The sequence below is a fragment of the Poecilia reticulata genome, linkage group LG3, assembly GCF_000633615.1.
Source record: "Poecilia reticulata strain Guanapo linkage group LG3, Guppy_female_1.0+MT, whole genome shotgun sequence".
In the NCBI taxonomy this organism is placed as follows: domain Eukaryota; kingdom Metazoa; phylum Chordata; class Actinopteri; order Cyprinodontiformes; family Poeciliidae; genus Poecilia; species Poecilia reticulata.
The window spans coordinates 3,492,910-3,511,010 of NC_024333.1; the positions used below are offsets into that span (position 1 = coordinate 3,492,910).

Below are 18,101 nucleotides of genomic sequence, written 5' to 3' on the forward strand. Positions count from 1 at the left end.
TCAGTTCAAAAATGTTTCATTTATTCCAAAAATAAACGTGATGTCATTCAAGTATCTTCAAAGAATCATTGTGGATGGTGATGGTAATGGCAGGAAGGATCAAAAAGACCTACAAAGACTGAGGACTGTTGCTTTATGACATAGCAGTCTCATGACGGCCATGACATGCTAACAGCTCAGTATATTTCAGAGTAACACGTTCTGTTGACAAGCACTGCGAATCCACCTCATTCGCTTTCGCCGCATCTTTTTGAATCTCTGACCGTATGGACAGAAAGCCGAGCAGCGAGACGGTGGGGCCGTGGAAATGATCCAAGCCAACAATGGTCGATGGATGGGACAGTTTGAACTTCTCTCTTTGGTCCTGTTCTGCTTCCATGAAGCCTCCTTTTACACTACAGGTGTAGCGATTGCAGTATTTTTGACCAATGCCCGAACATTGAAAAGCCCAATCTGGCAATTAAGATTTTGGCCAGTTATGTTTTTTGTCTGAAAAGTCATTAAAGATAATAAAACAGAAGGCTACAGTCAGTTCTCTCTAGGCAGTACAAAAGAGAACAGCAGAGGATTTTCATACCTTTGCAGAGCTACATTGAGTCTGTCTCACATGTAAGTATTGGCCAATCGCCCAAGGAAACCATTGCCCATTTATTGATGCACCCCTATAGTTTTGGAGGTCGTAGTATACATTCATATAAGCATATACATAGTTCTGGAAAAAATTAAGAGACCACTTAAAACGATCAGTTCTCTGATTTTATGTTTTATATGTATGTCTGAGTAAAATGAATGTTGTTCTTTTATTCTATGAACTGCTGACATGTCTATGAAATTCCAAACAGAAAATGAGAAATGGTCAAAAATAACAAAAAAAAGATGCAGTGCTTTCAGATAATAATGCAAAGAAAACAAGTTCATATTCATTTAGAAACAACAAAACTAACGTTTGAACTCAGGAAGAGTTCAGAAATCAATATTTGGTGGAAAAACCACAAGGTTTTCAATGGGTTCACTGCAGTGGTGTCTTCATTTTTTCCAGAGCTATACATTTATTGACTTGTATATACATGTGTATGTATCTATACACTAGCTAGCTAGCAAAAAAGATAGCTAGCAAGGTTCATGATAATCTTAAAGTCTTAAAAACTCTGTAAATTGAGTCAGTGAGTGCTGCAGAAACCCTGAACTTGTAGCACAAGGTGTGTGTATAGACAATGAAAGCTATAAAACCTGCCTATCAGGTGTCGCCTGTGCACATGCTTAGGCTTTCATCCCTGGATTCTACTTCTCGCTAGTCCTTTTTTTTTCTGCACATACACTGTAGGATTTGAGGGAAAGAAAGGGAAGGATGGAAGAGGAGACCGGGCGAGAGAAAAGCAGTGTGATGAGGTGCGGTGCAGGGGGAGGTTAATAATGAGAGAGTTCCAAAGAGCTCCTCCGACCGTGGAGGAGTGGGGCTTGGAGAGGCTTCAGGGACTTTGGTCTCTTTACGATGGCCCTGATGCCAGAGCTGAAGCAGCGTGGAAGTCAAAGCCCCGGGTCGCTGTCAGCTTTCCCCCGACCGCACCTCCACATCCGCCCACCTGCCCCCCTCCTGTGTTGCAGCAGCGACCTGCCCCTCCCCCACCGCCCCCCCCTCCACCCGGGGGACGATCCCAACTGCTCCAGCATTTCTCGTTTTGTTCATTTTCTCCTCTTCCCCCCTGCCCCCGGTCCCCTCAAGCGGCAAGGCCCGTTTTGATTTCCCTATAAATCCTGGTTATGGAGTGTGGAAGTGACTTGATCCCATTATTCTACTAGTATAAAACTGACCAGAGGTGATTCAGAATGAAATTGTAACAGTCCTCGGATATGCCAGGGGGCTTAAAATCTCTCCTCTCCCTTTTTAAATATTAATGACGAGCCATCAGTAAAGAAAATACTGAACATGAGTTGGAGGAAGGAATTAAACAGATGTGTCAGACGCGCCTTACATCACCAGTGCAGTAAATTATTTTCTCTTTGGTAAATTACACTATTTCTTGATGGTCTAAAATTAGCAGATGTCTGCGTGTGTGTGTGTGCGTGTGTGTGTGTGCGTGCGTGTGTGTGTGTGTGTGTGTGTGTGGGCGGGCTGGTTGACAGCAGTATGAAACTGTTAATTTGCTGTCGCTGTAAGCGTGAGCAGAGACTTTCTTCCTTCAAGTTGTTCAGATTTGCTGTTTATTTTCAGCGTTTGCAGCTTTGAAAACGGATGTTACTGTCTGATCAAAGTCAAAACTGGAGTCACACAATTCTCTTTATCACATAGAATGTGTTTTCCAAATCTTCCAAATAAATACATCCAGCAGCTAGCACTGGACACGTGTGTCAAACTCAAGGCCCGGGGGCCAAATCTGGCCCTCTGTAGCTTTTTATGTGGCCCTCTAGTCTCCAGATCACATCAGTCAGTCCCTCCAGTTTTTCACAAATCTACAAAGTTCATATAAAATCAACAGATTCCCACTTTTTTTCAGAATTTTACTACAAATATTTCTTAGAACTAGCAAAAACATTGGCTTTAAGTGACTGACCTGTAGGCAGGAGAACCATCTATGTTAATGAAAAGTAAAAAGTTAGTAGGAGGAGGTGGAGAACGTTTAGTTGTTGGCAGCAACCAAACACTCCCTCCTCCTGACCAAATGTAGTTTATATGAAGAGAAAACCTGAAAGAAAATGTAAGATAACCCAACTAATAGTTGTTGTGTTGGTAAGTTTGCTCCAAAGCTTGGAATATTGTTCAAAACCCAAATTTAACCTAAACGTATCTTCGTCTTTCCCATTGATTATTCTCCTGTGTTTTTTTGGTTTTCATTATGCTGTTTATTCAGTGATGTTCTCTAACAAAATCTGAAGCCTTCGAAGAAAAGCCGTATTTACACATGTGGACTCATTATTAATTTGATTACTTCAAAAGACGATTGAATTTATGTAGGATACCAGAATAAAGGGACTGAAGTTCGGCCTGGATTCGGGTTCAGCCCAAGATACACTGAAGTATCCCAATTCAGTGTGTAGTGAATTGGGATACACTACATACTGAAACCTTTCAGTGTTTGAAGAACAAAAGGGTGAAAGTGTGAGTATCTAAGCAGAAAGAAACACTAGTCAAAGTAAATGAACTAACACAAGAAATAATTAAATTGACAAAAGCTAAGCAAAAACAAAAATAAACTAAGAAATGATCACAAAAGGAAAGGAAAGCAAATTAAATTAAAAAGTCCAAACAACAACAGACTAAGACAGTGGCGTCACATTTAAACACCTACTCTGTTCGATAACCAGAGAAGTCCCCGTCTTATACTTTTTACCGTGGGACTGATGTGAGTTGAGGACCAGCGTCTCTTTGACCCTATGTCTCTGTGTTCTCCTTCCAGCCTCTGGACTATGAGAGCAAGAAAGCCTACACACTGAAGGTGGAGGCGACCAACGTCCGCTCGGAGCCCGGCAGCGGCGGGCCCTTCAAGGACACGGCCACGGTCAAGATAGTGGTGGAGGACGCCGACGAGCCTCCGGTCTTCTCCAAGCCCATGTACCTACTGGAAGTGAAGGAGAACGCCCCCGTCGCCACGGTGATCGGGAGGGTAGCCGCCAGGGATCCGGACTCCTCCGGGAGCCTCGTCAGGTAAGGCTGCCGCCAACCGCGAGCTAACGACTGAGCCCTTAGCCTTCACCGCCAGACCGTCTGTCACTGCCTCGCCACGGTAACCTGTGAAAGAAAAAGCTCTTTAATATCACTTTTAGTAAAAACCGGAGGAAGGTCTTTCTCGGCCTATAATGACTTGTTTTAATAAAGGGGTTGACACCGAGGCATCCAATTAAATTTCTTTGCGTCCCTGACCTTTGGAAAACGTGGAAGTGTCTCAGTCGGTGAGGAAGCGACCTCTGTGATTGCGGTCATTTTCAGAGATGACCGAGGGAAGACAAAAAAAACAAAAAAAACAGAAGTGGTCCTTTACGAGTTAAAGAAAACCCAACTTTCTCTTCCAGTCTGCCGGAACAGAGTACCTTCTCCTCTTGTGTGACTTATTCTTGGAAATACCACAAGGGCACCTTGAGGACAGGTTATACAGGCAATTTCTCTCCCTCCACTTTGGCATTTCATTAATTCTCCAGTGACTTGCTGACCGCGTTCCCGGTACAACACTCAACAGGTTGTGTGTAATTGCCTGGCGAGCAGAGAGCAGGCTGGGTTTCAGAGATTGGTTGATGCTATAGAGCAGGACTGGTCCATTCTACTTTTACTTCTTTTTTTCTTTTTTCCCCTCCTCTTTTGGATTTCTGGCAGCATTCTCATGTATAGAGATGGAATTGCCACAAGGAGGAATCCAGCCCTGAGGTTGCAGGATACCTTCTCCTCTCTGTGATACAACATCTTTATTTTTTCAAAGTTCTTATTCTTATTCATATATGTTTGTGTTAGTTATAGATGTATCTAAAGGAGGGAACAAAATTTATTCTTTAAAAAAATTACTTTATATCAAATTCAGTGCTTCACAAAGTTCAATAAACATGCTGTGTTCTTTGTTTTTTTTTCCCTTTCCTATTGAAGGAGGAAGTGATTAAATAATGAATGAGTGTGACTGCAGATGGCATCACCCTGCTGCTGAGAAGTTTTTGTGCATTTGCAGCTATTAATTAATCTACCCGCATATAAACAGCTTAAACTGGGTCATGTGCTGCCATCCTTATAGACAAGGTTGTCTGAATAGAATTAAGGCCTTAAAATACTTAAACTTTTTACTTTTAGTCCTGACTCTGCCGAAATTTTTTAAACTTATTTTACGAAATTCTTAAAGTGGCATGAAAAAGTATTTTATCTGTCAACAATGTCTATTAATCTGAAAACGGTTACAAATGCATTTTTTTGGCCGATAACCGATTATTGATCTGACCTGAACATGATCCAAAACCCGATAACTAAAATGCAAGCTCTAACTTTGAGTTGTGGTTTGTCTGGGATCTTTACACCTCCAAAGACCTCAAACTTTCTTAAATGTAAATTTTTTAATTGTGTATAATCATTCTCACTTGGAGTGGTGGACTCGAAAGCCTTCCCACACTGATGGGCAGCCTGCAGGTGTCTTTCATCCTTGGAATTGCGTTAAAACACACGCAAGCCGCTTTGACGTAACTTAAAAGCTCGCTCACACTCACAAATGGTCAGTTTAATCCGATGTTCGCTTAGCCAAGATCTGCCTGTTAGGATTCCACTTTGAATTCCAAGTCTTTCACTAACATATTCCCCATTTTTGGCTCGCTACTCGTTTTGTGTACAGAAACGTATTTTGGCACGCTTAAACATAATTTAAAAGTGTGCGTTTTGTTTGCTACCTCCACCCTCAGGCGGATGATTTCGAGAGCATCCATCACAGATGTTGAGTGCTTTCTTTGGGGCTGTCGGCGGGGGGTGAGATGAAACAAAGTATTGTCGTGCGGAGGCCCTGAGATGATGCATCAGCCTAAACCTCAAAGACAGTTTGATTGTACTTCCAGTCACGCTTTGTATTAGCCTGTAAGTCTGAGCGCCGCGCTGATAAAATGATTACAGGGCCGGGAGATTTTAATCCTACAAAATATACTGGCTGAAAGAGAGCTGTACCCTCAGCGAAGCCTTTTTATAACATCACAGGTGTTTCTTAATAATGAACAGCCTGAGGGCGGGGGGGCTGCGGGGGACCCTCGCCAGATAACAAGCCAAAACTCAAACTTTGGCTCTGCCATTATTAGATATGATTCTGTAAGAAGGATAAATACGCCTGATGTTTTTTGTCTTTACGGGCTTTTATGTATTCAGATCTAATATTGTTTCCATAAAACCTAAGAAATTTTTTTTACTAAATATGAGAAACAACAGTGAATATTTTAACATGTGCTCTGACGCCGTGCTCGCCTTTACAATTGAATTACATTACATTCAGAGTAAATAACAGCACGCCTACATTTGTTCAGATTTCTTCTGTTCGTCAGATTTATGCAAATATGCTCAGTTTCCAAAATTGACAGTCAAACAGGTTATCTTTCCTGGACAAAGATAAAGATTGATCCACAAGGTATATAGAAATATATTTATAACCATTCAACTTTTTCACGTTGTCATGTCAGAGCCACCAGTTGTGGCGTATTTTACGTGACCGTCAAACACAAAGTGAAGACAACGAAAATGCCTCAAAGAATGGAGAAAAAACTGCCTCCTGCTGGTACACTTGATTTTCCCCACTGTGGGACATTAAAGGACATTTCTATTCTATTCTCATCCTTTATGGAGTTCTTTACCTTCTGAGTCACTTGTGCAAATATTTTATTTTATTACATCTGCTTATCTTTAGTTTTTACTGTTTGCTTCCATTTACCAGTCAGTTTCCTCTCTAAGTAGTACAACTACTTTTAACTGCAGAGGGACAATTACAGGACCATTCTGTTCTAAAATAGATTGTTTCAAACCATCATGAGTCTGTGGATTACAAAACCTTTTCTTTTTAACGTAAACAAGAATATGATCAATGTAGATGTATTTAGCAGCTGCTCTGTACAATTTCTTTCTGGTAATTATGTATGTTATTTTCTTTGTGATCAACTATAGCAGTAGAGTAGCTTAGACTGGTTTGTTTTGTTTCTTCACTATTTAGTAACTGACTTGAGTCGTCAGCTGATTAGCCTTTTCCCATCTGCGTCTGTAGAGCTGGGATAGATAGAGGTTTACTACTTCACGGTTGATATAGGAGCTTTGCCCACGTTTTTCAGCCGCTCTCAAACATCAGTGCCGTAGCTTTAGCTTGTAGCATTACAGCAGCTAGCATGTGGCTTCCTTCTGCATTCCCTTTCTTTCCTGTCCAAGTGCCTCATAGGCAAAGTTCTTCCGAATGCTTTGCTGTTTGACTTGTCAGCTAAAGAGATTTTTCTTTTCTGGATGTACTCACCATGTTGGAGTTTTAAACCTCCAGCGGCTGCTCATAGGGGAGCACAGGGTGTGAGTGTCTGTCGGCGGGTTTATGTGAATGCCCACATTCCCATAATCCCAAGTTGTTACTGCAACGATTGGAAGTTCATGAAAGTTTTGACTGAACTTTCTCAATTCAAAACCTCTTTTTGCTATTGAATAAACGGACATATGAGCTCAACAATACAAAGATATTTTTGTTTTTAATTTGTCTTTTAGGTTAGTCAGCTATCAGACTGGAGTAAAGTGTTATTCTAACCATTCAGCTTTCCAGTGTTTCAGAAACCCCTGATCATCCATGAAACCTTCATAGAAATATGAAAAATGAACCCCATTGGGCCAAGATAAGCAGCTTTATTGTCTGTTACTGTTCGCAAATGTTACTTCTCCGTCGGATATACGGGTGTACCAGAAACACCTGAATGCAAAGGTTCCAGCTCAGGACTTTTGTATGCAAAGGTCCTGAGCTGGAAGCTTTAGATACAAAGGGTAAAATTTTACCCATTGAAATCGATGTACGTAATTAATTGAAATCAATTTAAATTAGTGTCCCTAATTTTTGTATGTCAAAAATGTAAGAAACTATGCATCATTTTCATTCTTCTTTCCAATTATAAACGACTTTAGATTGGTCTATCAAATAAAATCCCAGTAAAATATACGAAAGCTTAAATTTGTAATATGGAAAAAATAAATAAATAAAAGTTGAAAAGTACAAGGGGTAGAGATACTTTTGATCTCAATTAAAAACTTTCAAAAAAATAAATAAAAAAAGGCAAACAATTTACTTTTTCTTCTTAATCTATACTAGACCTTTAAGACAACATATTTTTCTGTTTCCTGGACAGTAGCAGTAGTTTGTAAAGACTGACCTGTTCATGAAGAACACCTGGAATATATACCAGCATTACTGTTGATGCTGTCCAGCTATTATTGGTGAAAGCTCTCGACTCGACCCCCTCTGATTAGAATCGCTCGCTGTCTTAATCCCCCCACCCCGCCTCCCGGACCAGGCCAAGCCAGACTGCATCTAAAACACTCGCGGGCGAGTGCTCTGGTGGGCTGCCATGTCCTCATTCCACTCAGGAGACAAACAACCCCTCAGCTGTACTTAATGCATCCAACCAATAACCTTTCAGGTGCTCTCATGAAATACTCCCCCAGAGCTGTTTCTCCCCAGAGCCTGTGCTCTTTCGTTTTCTACCTGACTGATAACAGATAAAAAGCAATGTGACATCTGGCAGTCTCTAGGACTATCTGAAAGAAACTTCTGGGTTTTAAAGAAGAAACCGTGAGTTTAATTTCTACCAAAACTATTGACCATACTGGTATTTTTTCCCTCTGTTTTTTATTAATTTCTTCCCCCCGACCCTCATCCCTTCCCTGTTTCTGTGTGGATTTCTAGGAACATAATAGCTTGTTTCTAGGCTATGTTAGTGGACAGCTGACATGCAGCATATGGTATTACAAGCACTCAAGTACATGAGCCAGGTTTGAAAAAGAAAATGTTTTTTTTTTTCTCCCACTGGTACATTCCTTTCTGGTAATATTTTTTTCATATTTTTTCTGATGTTCTACATAGATTAGTTTGGACCCTCCCTCTGGCTTGGGAGCCAACCTGAATAAAATACGGTGTACAAACATAAATGGTCAGCATTCAGGATACGGCTAAATTAGTCCTACATCTGTGATCCTCCCGGAGGAATTACTGGCCTAATAACAAGCAGGAATGTCACGGGCATTTTGTTCTCTATGGGCAAAAAATAAAAACAAATAAAAAAGTAGGCTTGATCTTTCCCCCCCTCCTCCAAATTTTAGGACCACTGGGTGCAAACAATAATATATATCCATAGTCCAAAGACACTATGTTCTCCTAGCTGCTTAAACTTGCAGCACAAACGCAAACATAGAGTAGGACACTTGTATGTTATATATCCAATGGCATATAGACCGATAAAGACGAATAACTACTTAGTTCACTATTTAATAACCGACTTCGACTGAGTTGTCAGCTGATTAGCATTTTTCTGTGTTAATTTGTACCTCAGTAAATTGTAGCGTTGCGAGATTCAGAACTTTGCTGAACAGATCATCTCTTCGAGTCGTAGTGTTAGCTTGCAGCATTACCACAGCTAGCATGTGGTGGTCCTGTCTGTGTTTGTAAAACTAATATTTAAACGGATAACGTTAGTTTATGTCAACCTGGGAGGTTTACGACTTCACTGTTTTGGATACACGTTTTTAAGTTGCTCTTAAACATCAGCATCATAGTGTTAGGTTGGAACGTTCCCACAGCTAGCGTTCCCACAGCTAGCATGTGGTATCCTTAGACATTCCCATTTTTCTTCTCATGCTGTCTCATAGACAGCGTGAACTCTTCTGAACTTTTTTGTTTGACTTGTAAGCTAGAGGTTGTTTTTTTTTGTTTTTTTTCTGGATGTACTCACCCATGTTAGCAGAGTTTTAAACTTCCAGTGGCTGCTCATTGGGAGGAGATAGGCTGAGTGTCTGTTAGGCGCTTAACAGATTCAGAGTGATGAAGATAGAAATGCTTTTATTTGGAATAACTGGCTACAAAAGACCACATTTGTCAAGCAAATGCATTTGCATTTGCATGACAAATGCATTTGCATCAAATGGATTTTCATCAAATGCATTTGATGCATTTGTAAAGCATCAGGTGTCATCACCTGTCTGAAATGTGTTTCTTCTATTTATCCACACTTTGTATCAATATCGATACAAAATGTCCGATATAGGGAGTGTTCTGCCATGTCAGGACAGTGTACGTTGCTTCATTGTTATTACATGTTGCGACACCTGATGAACATTCATAGCTAAGTGCCGTAATTAGAGCTACAGTTGGGATTAAACCTCATGTTCCCACCCTAATTTTGCGATCGTTTCACGGAGTATGCACTGCAGAACTTGATTATGATTGATTCATTTGTAGCCTGAAAGACACATGTCATAGGAGCACAAGGGTCTGGTAAATATTCCTTAAATATCACACATTTTTTTCATATCATTTGTATCTTAGGACAAAACAATTTAAAATCTTCAAATATTCATTTAAGTCAGATTTTGTTCCCTTCGTCTCCACAGATGACTGTTGAACTTTCTCTCTATTACGGTTAAAGCTAAGGTTTAAACTATTTTTAACTACAATGACTCAAATATATTCCACCGTCCCTTACAGGACCTTTTTCTGGGGTGAATTTTTACCCTGGCAATTTCTTTTTACCCCAGTGGATGCAGTGGAAATGCAAAGGCGGATAATAATAGTCTCAGAAATTTACCCTGCTAAATGTAGAAACTTAGTGAAAACTCATCTAGTGTCAAATTTTATAAGAGGAGAGCAGAGAGAGACACAGTATTGACTCAGAGGGACCAGATTGAAATACACATTTGTATTTATTTAGTTATTTTGTTGCTTGTATCACTTTCTGAAAACTATAAATCATTTACATTTTACATCAGAAAACTGGGATATTGTGCTGGTCAGTCCTGTGTAATCCTAATTTAACATGTGAAAGCTTTACATTAAATCCCAGAGGAGTTGAAAATGAGGCTTCGTGATACCAAAAAGCAGAGAGAGAAGGAGAACTTTCAAACCATCTAGTAAAGAGGAGCGGCAAAAGCAAATGAGGTGGATTAGCCGTGCTAGCCAACTGATGATGTCATCCAGGACTTCACTGTGAAATATCATCAGAACCTGAGCTACTAGCATATCATTGTAGTCATAAAACTGTTATACAGCAACATTCTTCAGTCAGAGGCCTCTTCAGATGTGCTGCATGACTGACTGCTACCAGAGACAGTAACATTTCCCTTAGAATTTGAATTGAATATAGAATTCAATGCAACACCTTTGTTATATGCTCTTTAATATGGGATGCACATTTTTTGCCTGTTAAGTTACTTATTTTTACAGAGAGACTAGAAGTTTTTTATCAAGAAGAAGCTCTGATGGAAAACTAAGTGAGATGCTGACAGGCGGCATAGTTAATGAGGCTTAAAGACTGCAACCTGCAGAAGCTCCAACAGGGAGAGACGTCCTGGCCATGCTGTTTAACTGACAAGTAGTCTGGGAGGAAAGCTGTGCATTGAAATGTAAATTAAAAAAAAAAAAAAAAACATCTCCACGGTTACAAAAAAGAGCAGCTTTTACAACAGGCTTTCTGATTTCCTTAAGATGGGAGGAAGCTGAATAGATCTACACTGAGTCATTCGAGGGGCAAAACATTTGGGCTCAGTTGCCCGTTTAGCATGTTCGCCGATCGGCTTTTAATGGCTCCGTCCAGAGAGAGAAACGAGGCAACGACGCAGGCCAGCAGTCTGTAAACCCTGAAATTATTTTTTAAAAAATTCTTCTTTTTTTTTTGCTTTTAATTCTTCTCACGTCACGTTGTCAGCATGAGTGACAGGTGGCAGAACATTTCAGGGTCTGTCTCCTTGCCTCCACGTGAGGCTGTCAGAGCCTGACTGGGATCCACTCAGTCTGCAGGAGAGCGGCTGCTCCCAGGTGGTTTGCTGCTGTCTGCCCGTCTTGAAAGTGCTCTGCGTCTGCAGGGCGTAAGGGTGGAGGGGTTGGGAAGTGTTGGGGCACAGACAGAGGGGATGCGGGTTGGGGGGTGAGGCGGAGGATCCTCATGGACCTCTACCAGCCCTGCTGTCTGGAGGATTTTACACCATTTCATCTCAAAAATGGAAATGTCACGCCTCGGTACATCTCCCCAACAATTGGAATCTGGGCCAGTGGTTTATTTATTTCATTCCCTGCCATTCTTGAATAAGCAGCACCCTCCTTCACATAAACAGTTGTTGAGAGTTTGTCAGCTGTTCTTTCACCAATTTTTTTTTTTTTGTGCTTTTCGCCTCTGTCCTCTTTCACCCCCTCTTTTTTCTATTTCTTCAAGTAAAATACAGCCGAGCTCCTGCCAACAGGTCTGCGCTGATAGGGATGAGCAGCTCCAGTGTGAGATGGTATGAAACCCAGGTTGAGGAAGAAAAAAAATGAAAACAGGGGGCAGCAGGGTGCAAGTGTTAGAAAGGGTGTGTGTGTGAGAGTGGGACTGCAATGGGAAGAGCTCGAGACCCATCTGGATTGAACAGGAAAAAAAGGTGACGACTGTGAAGGGGGACATGAGAGTGAGACGGCGCGAGATGAATGGAGACAGCGTGTCTTCCTGGGGGGAGGAGAGGAAATTGGGGGGGGGCTTGGAAACAGTTGTGCAGTACACGGTGTAATTAGCTCACGTGAATCACTGCGGCTACATGCGTGTGTGTGTATTTTTGTTTTTTGGTTGTTGTTTTCTTTTCCAGTAGGCTGTTTGTGACAGCCGCGCACAATGGTGAGCGCGACGTGTGGAAACCAAAGATGACCCATAATGACAGATTCTTTTTGAGCCAGTTTTCGTGTGGGCTTGTCCCGGGAATTGGCGGCCGTGCGCGCTCCAACATGAAAGAGCAATTTCACACCTTCAAGTAGCTCCGGAAGAATCCTCCTTTTTTTTATTTTTTTTATTTTGTGCGTTCCAATTACATATCCTCTGCTTCAGTGTTTTTCTGTAGAGTTTATAAATTCTACCCTCCCTTGTGTTAAAGTTGTAAACTAAATAAATCAGTGGCTCACAGATCTGAATTGTTGGAAAATGTCCACCTGGGAATAAAAATGTTCCCATCAACAGAGGAAAAAACTTGTTTTTTTTCCCATTGTTGCTATGGTCCAACAGTTGGAGTAAAATGATATGAGCTGGTTACTTAGTTGGGCTAGCTGCTTGGTTACTCGGGCTGTGTTGAATTGTAAACAGAAATGCTAGTTTTAGCTTGCTAACTGCAGTTTTAAAACAGTATAAACATAAAAGTAACAGCTCTACATAGATGAAAATATGTCCAGTCAGATTTCTACAGTGGTGGGACCGCTAACTAAAACACAGTAGAGTAGGTTGCTCTACTTTATAACATGCTATATTGAACATTGCTCCCGCTAACACTAAAGAGCTATACTAAAGTGGTATATAGCAGAAGCTATTGCTAAAGAGCTAAATTCAGAGTTGTTGATACCCAAAAGGGCTTTAGTCAGAAAGTATCCCAGATCATCAGTGGATTTTAAACTGTTGACTGTTCTGCAGCGATGCATTCTGGGTACAAAATAAATGTAATTTCCTGCACTGCATCACAGTGGAGGAAATGAGCAGTACAAACAGAAAGGCTCTTAAAACAATTGATAGGGGGAAGTTTTGGATGTATGTGTTTAATAACACCTCCGGTTGTTTGTATTTGTCTGTCTACTTAATGTGTTTGTTTGTTGTAACTTTAACTTACTCAATAAAGTTTCTTTAACTTAAATGTCCAAGTGCTTGTAGAATTGCTTACAGCTACAGATGTCAAACTTTACTCAACTGAAAGTTTACAAAAGAGCCAAGTAAATTAGCGGATTAGAATTTATCTGGAAGCATGAATTTGGTTTAAGCTAAGTGCATGAAGTGTTTGTTGACGTTAGCAAAACCACGAAAGCTGAGAAATTAGCTGCCCACCACCAGTTTTTAGATCTAGCCTTAATCTAAACCAGTGTAACAAAATCAAATACATATAAATACAACACCTAACTATGTATTTTAAATGTCACAGACACTTTAATTTCTCTGAAGTTTGTTCACTGAGTAATGCTGCTGATTGGCATTAGGTCCAAATTTCCATCCAAATCCATGCTTGACTTTGGTCATTTCTAATTCTGATCAATTCTTTAACATTTATCCGCGAGAGTGATTTTAGGGGAAGGTGTATGTGCTAAATATGCTGAAAGTTAGCAAAACCGCTCAAGGGGGAACCACAAACTTAGCTTCACAATTAGTGGAAGTATGCCCACCACTGGGGTAGTAGTTGTCTTATTGCCAGGCAGTGAGCAGAAATAGGTTGCTCTACTTTATAATATGCTAAAAAAAAAAACTAAATGAGTATTCTGTATTTTTGGCTTTAGTATCAACGCCACAAAAAGAAAAAAAGAAAAGAAATCTGACATACTAGACTCTTACAAGCTGTGTGTTATTCCAGCTGCAGCTTTCATAGTTGTTGCTTTTTGCTGTTTTTATATACATGATATGGTATATTTTGATTGAAAACCTTTGTTTACTACCTTGAAACCTGGATTTTTTTTTTTTTTCCACTTAAGCTTCTCAAACTGTGAAAATCCCATAACGGCCCCTGGCTAAAATCAACACATTGCTGCTAAAATCCAAACAAGAACACTCTTAACACACAGGCCATTGGTTAATCTCAATTCTATCTATTATCACTCCCCACCCTCTCTCCCGCAGCCCCCCTCACACCCACCCCGTTGTGTTGTGTGTGACACTTTGCTGTCCTAACTCATTAATTCAAAGCCTTTGGGAGCCATTGAGTGTTGGGAGATGCCAAACAGGGTTAACAGCAGCACATCTCTTACCCTGACACACGCTCACATGTGCTAATGGTTGCTTTGTTTTGTGTGTGAGTGTGTGTGATTGGAAATGGAGCGCTTCAGAGACGTCGTTAGGCTGCCGTGCTGCTCATGTGAAGGCCATAATTATTCCTCAGATGATAATTATTGATTTGTCGGCGTTTTAAATGCCCATTGATCTGCAGGTTTCTCTCGATGAGTGGGGTTCACCGTCGGCTGCTGCAACCGGAGGACCTGAGAAGACGCTCGAGCGGAGCTGCTCGCTCCAGCGGTCCGGCTCGAATTTCTGATGTTTGCTTTTCTTCGCAGGTACTTCATCGATCGGCACACGGATCTGGAGAGGCAGTTCAACATCAACGTGGACGACGGGAACATCACGCTGGCCAAGCCGCTGGACCGGGAGACGGATATGTGGCACAACATCACAGTAACCGCTACAGAAGTCAGTAAGTAGGGGAGGGCGGGGAGAGTCCTGGTGCCACACAAAGCTGTTACTTAGCTCCTGATGGAGGGCTGTGTACTTCCAAATGCTTTGAAATATCTGAAGAAGACGTTCTGCAAATTTATCCCAGTTAAAGGGAATTAAGGGAAGTTATGTGAAATTATTTTTGGAAATAGTTTTATGTGTAGGAAAAGGACGAGGAGTCAATGCACCAGATCAGCTGCATCAGAGTAGAGAGAAAGAACAATAGAGAGAATAGAAGAGAACACTGTAACAGTCTGCAGCTACGCCTGCAGAACGAGAGAAAAAAAAGTTCTACTCATTTGAGGTTATCGGTTAGGTTAGAGGTTAGAGGTTGAGCAAACCTGGCCATGTTCACTGTCCACATTAGTCCACATTATTGAATTTTCCCTTTGGAACCCATTTAAAAAGACGTGGAGAAAAACTTAAAAGTTTACAATTAAAAAACAAAAAAGAAAACCTTGGGACCGAAGTCCGAATCAGCCAAGGTTTTATTCATATTAGCTCATGAGGCAGATTGATGCTGTGTACACCTGCTTAGCTTGTTAGCTTTCCACCACTTTGAGGATGCATTTACATTGGCTAAGCTTTTTTACTGCATTAAAAAAACTATTACTGATAACTTCACAGAACCGCACTACAAATGCAGAGCTGTATGTTTAATCTACTTTTATTTTCAAATAATTATATCCTAATTTCTAATATTAGCTTAGACTTTATAAAAAATATATCCTTTTGTATCAAATACTAACTTGATGTATCTTTATGGAAAAAGTTGTCTTACTGAAAAATGAGCATCTTATTTTCAGTTACAATTATCTTACATAATAAACCACAATTGATGACAGTTTTTCACTGATTAGAAGGTCCAACAGCAAAAGATTGACAATAAAGTCAGTGGGAAATGAAAAACTGCATCAAGTCTAAAGAAAAGAGTAATGAAAAATCAATGGGCAAATAAATGAATACAAGAAGACCTTATTATTTAAGGCGTTGAAACAAGAATTAGTTTAGGGTTCATTTTGAATTAGTTACTCATCGAAGGTGAACATATATTAAAAATACTTTAAGTGTTTATTTGTAGTTGTAGATGTTGAAGTAGGAATATATTCTACTCTATGTTCCTAATTAATTTGTAAAAACAAGCTAAAAGTGTTTCTCATCCCATTGTCCGATCTGCAAGTCAGCAATTAGACACACATCGGCATGCAAGATTTAAAAAACAGACAGAGCATGTTTTCTCCTCTTCTTTTTCTTTTTTTTCTCTTCTAACTCTTCTCAGCTAAAGGAACCGCTGACCTACTGCTGGAAATCCTCCGTTAAACAGTTTAACCGCTCCGGGAGCACGGCACAAACAATTAGCCCGTGACTCCGCAGAGGCATTAAACGCGTTAATTTGCTGAGTTTTGATTGAATTAAACGGCCCAGCGCTCAATTTGTGGAAGTGCAATAACATTAAGACATATCAAATAGACTGTTTTAAAGACATGCTCCAGAGTGGATTGCTCCAAACGCCAGGCATCCATTACAGATTAAAGAACATCTGCGAAGCACAAAAAAAGTCACTGACGATGTGGAAAATCTTGCCGGCAGAGCTACAAACAGCTTCAACCGTACGCAAGGCTTTATTTGCATACAGATTGTTTCAGGGGGGCTGTATGATGTGATAAAGCTTAATGTACCCCTTTAAGCTATTGGGATAGAAATTGACTCAGCTTGTAACTTTTCTGTCTGCTTCTGCCGTATCTCTCCCTTGCTTCTCGCTCTGGTCCCGTCCCGTTCTTCCTTTAATCAAAGGAAACACTTGTTAATTGTTGGAATAAATCAAAGCCCCAAATACTGTCACAATGTTTTTGGCCGTGGAGTTAAAGACGAATTCCCCGCAATCGACGCGGCGCCCCCTTTTGAGCGAGCCGAATGTGTTTCACTCGATAAGCCCCCGTCGCCTTGTCACGTCGTGAACTCCCCCCCTCACCCCCCCCGTACACTGCAGGCATGTCTTCATGCCCCTTGGCAAAGTAACTGTGGCTTGAGATAGTGGCATCTCTAAAAGCACCTAATAGGAATTTGCCAAAATGAATACGACGGTTTTGCTATTCTTCACGCTCGGAGAGTAGAAGGCGGTGTCTCCTCTGGCGTGAAAGGGAATAGATGTGTTTCCCCGGCTCTGTCCCGGTGCCATTTGCCACCCAAACTGAGGCTCGTTCTGCCGCCTCGCACCAGTTGACGTCTGACTAATCAGATTCTATTCCCTGTCTGCTTGAGGGAGGGTGGAGAAGGGGTGGGTGGGGATCGGGTCCCCTCCTCTCTCTCCACTTTAATCCATCTATCACTGTCTATCTGACTGTCAGTTTCCACTCACCTCGCTGTTTACCTCTTTTTCAACTTGCCTTCCAGATAGGCGGCAGGCCTCGACTTTCCAGGGCCCCCGCTCTCCGCTTTGGTTTCATTCTTTTGTTGAAAGACAGGAAATGCAGATAAAAACGACTAATCCCAGGATTCCTCCGTCTGCAATTGTATTAATGCAGTATGTGTGGTAACATGTTCATGGCTGTCTCATTTTTCGCCAAAAAAAAAAAAGAAGATGTTTGTGGTAATTAGCAGCTCCACAGAAGCTAATAACTACAGTCTTTCTTATTTCAACTGTTGGGGATACAGCCAGTCAGCATAGAGGAAAATGAATGGCCCTCCTGGATTGGCTGCCTACCAAATGCTAGCCAATAGTGTGTGATGGAGTACTGCGCGTAGAAATTTCAGCTTCATTAGTTGTATTTTCTTTTAAGTACTTTGGAGAATATGCACAAAAACTTACAAATAGGTGAGATTTTCAGAAACAGTTTAAAGTTACTGTCACAGAAAATCTGTGAGTAGGTGAATCTGTGAATACTGAACCATGAATAGGCAGGGGGTCTACTGTACTTATAGTACAGGTCATTATGTGAAACCTTTCATATGTAAGTGCTAAAGAAATGAAAAAAAATAAAATAAAACTGATAAAAATGAGTGTTGAATCTTCTAAATATGGCTCTACAGCATGGTAGTGTGTTAGGTTAATGAGATGCAGGCTGTGTAGTTTTTGTAGAAATGTTTTTTAATATTCTTACGACACTTTTTATTTTCCTATGTTAACGATTACTGCTGCTGATGTACATTTTTGGAGCTGCTCTTCTAGTTTATCCCATGCTTGATTAGGCAGAAATAAAACACCCGTGATGCCTCCACTTGTGTGTGTTGCCAGT

General features: G+C 40.8%; 1 protein-coding gene across 2 annotated transcripts in view; it reads left to right on the top strand.

The window, feature by feature from the left end:
• cdh8 (cadherin 8) overlaps positions 1-18,101 on the top strand; it is a 154,965-nt gene that overhangs the window by 120,826 nt on the left and 16,038 nt on the right. For both annotated transcript variants that reach the window (XM_008404881.2, XM_008404880.2), the window contains exons 7-8: positions 3,396-3,643; positions 14,709-14,845. In XM_008404881.2, coding sequence (XP_008403103.1) covers positions 3,396-3,643; positions 14,709-14,845 — 385 coding nt within the window. The remainder of the gene's footprint in view (positions 1-3,395; positions 3,644-14,708; positions 14,846-18,101) is intronic.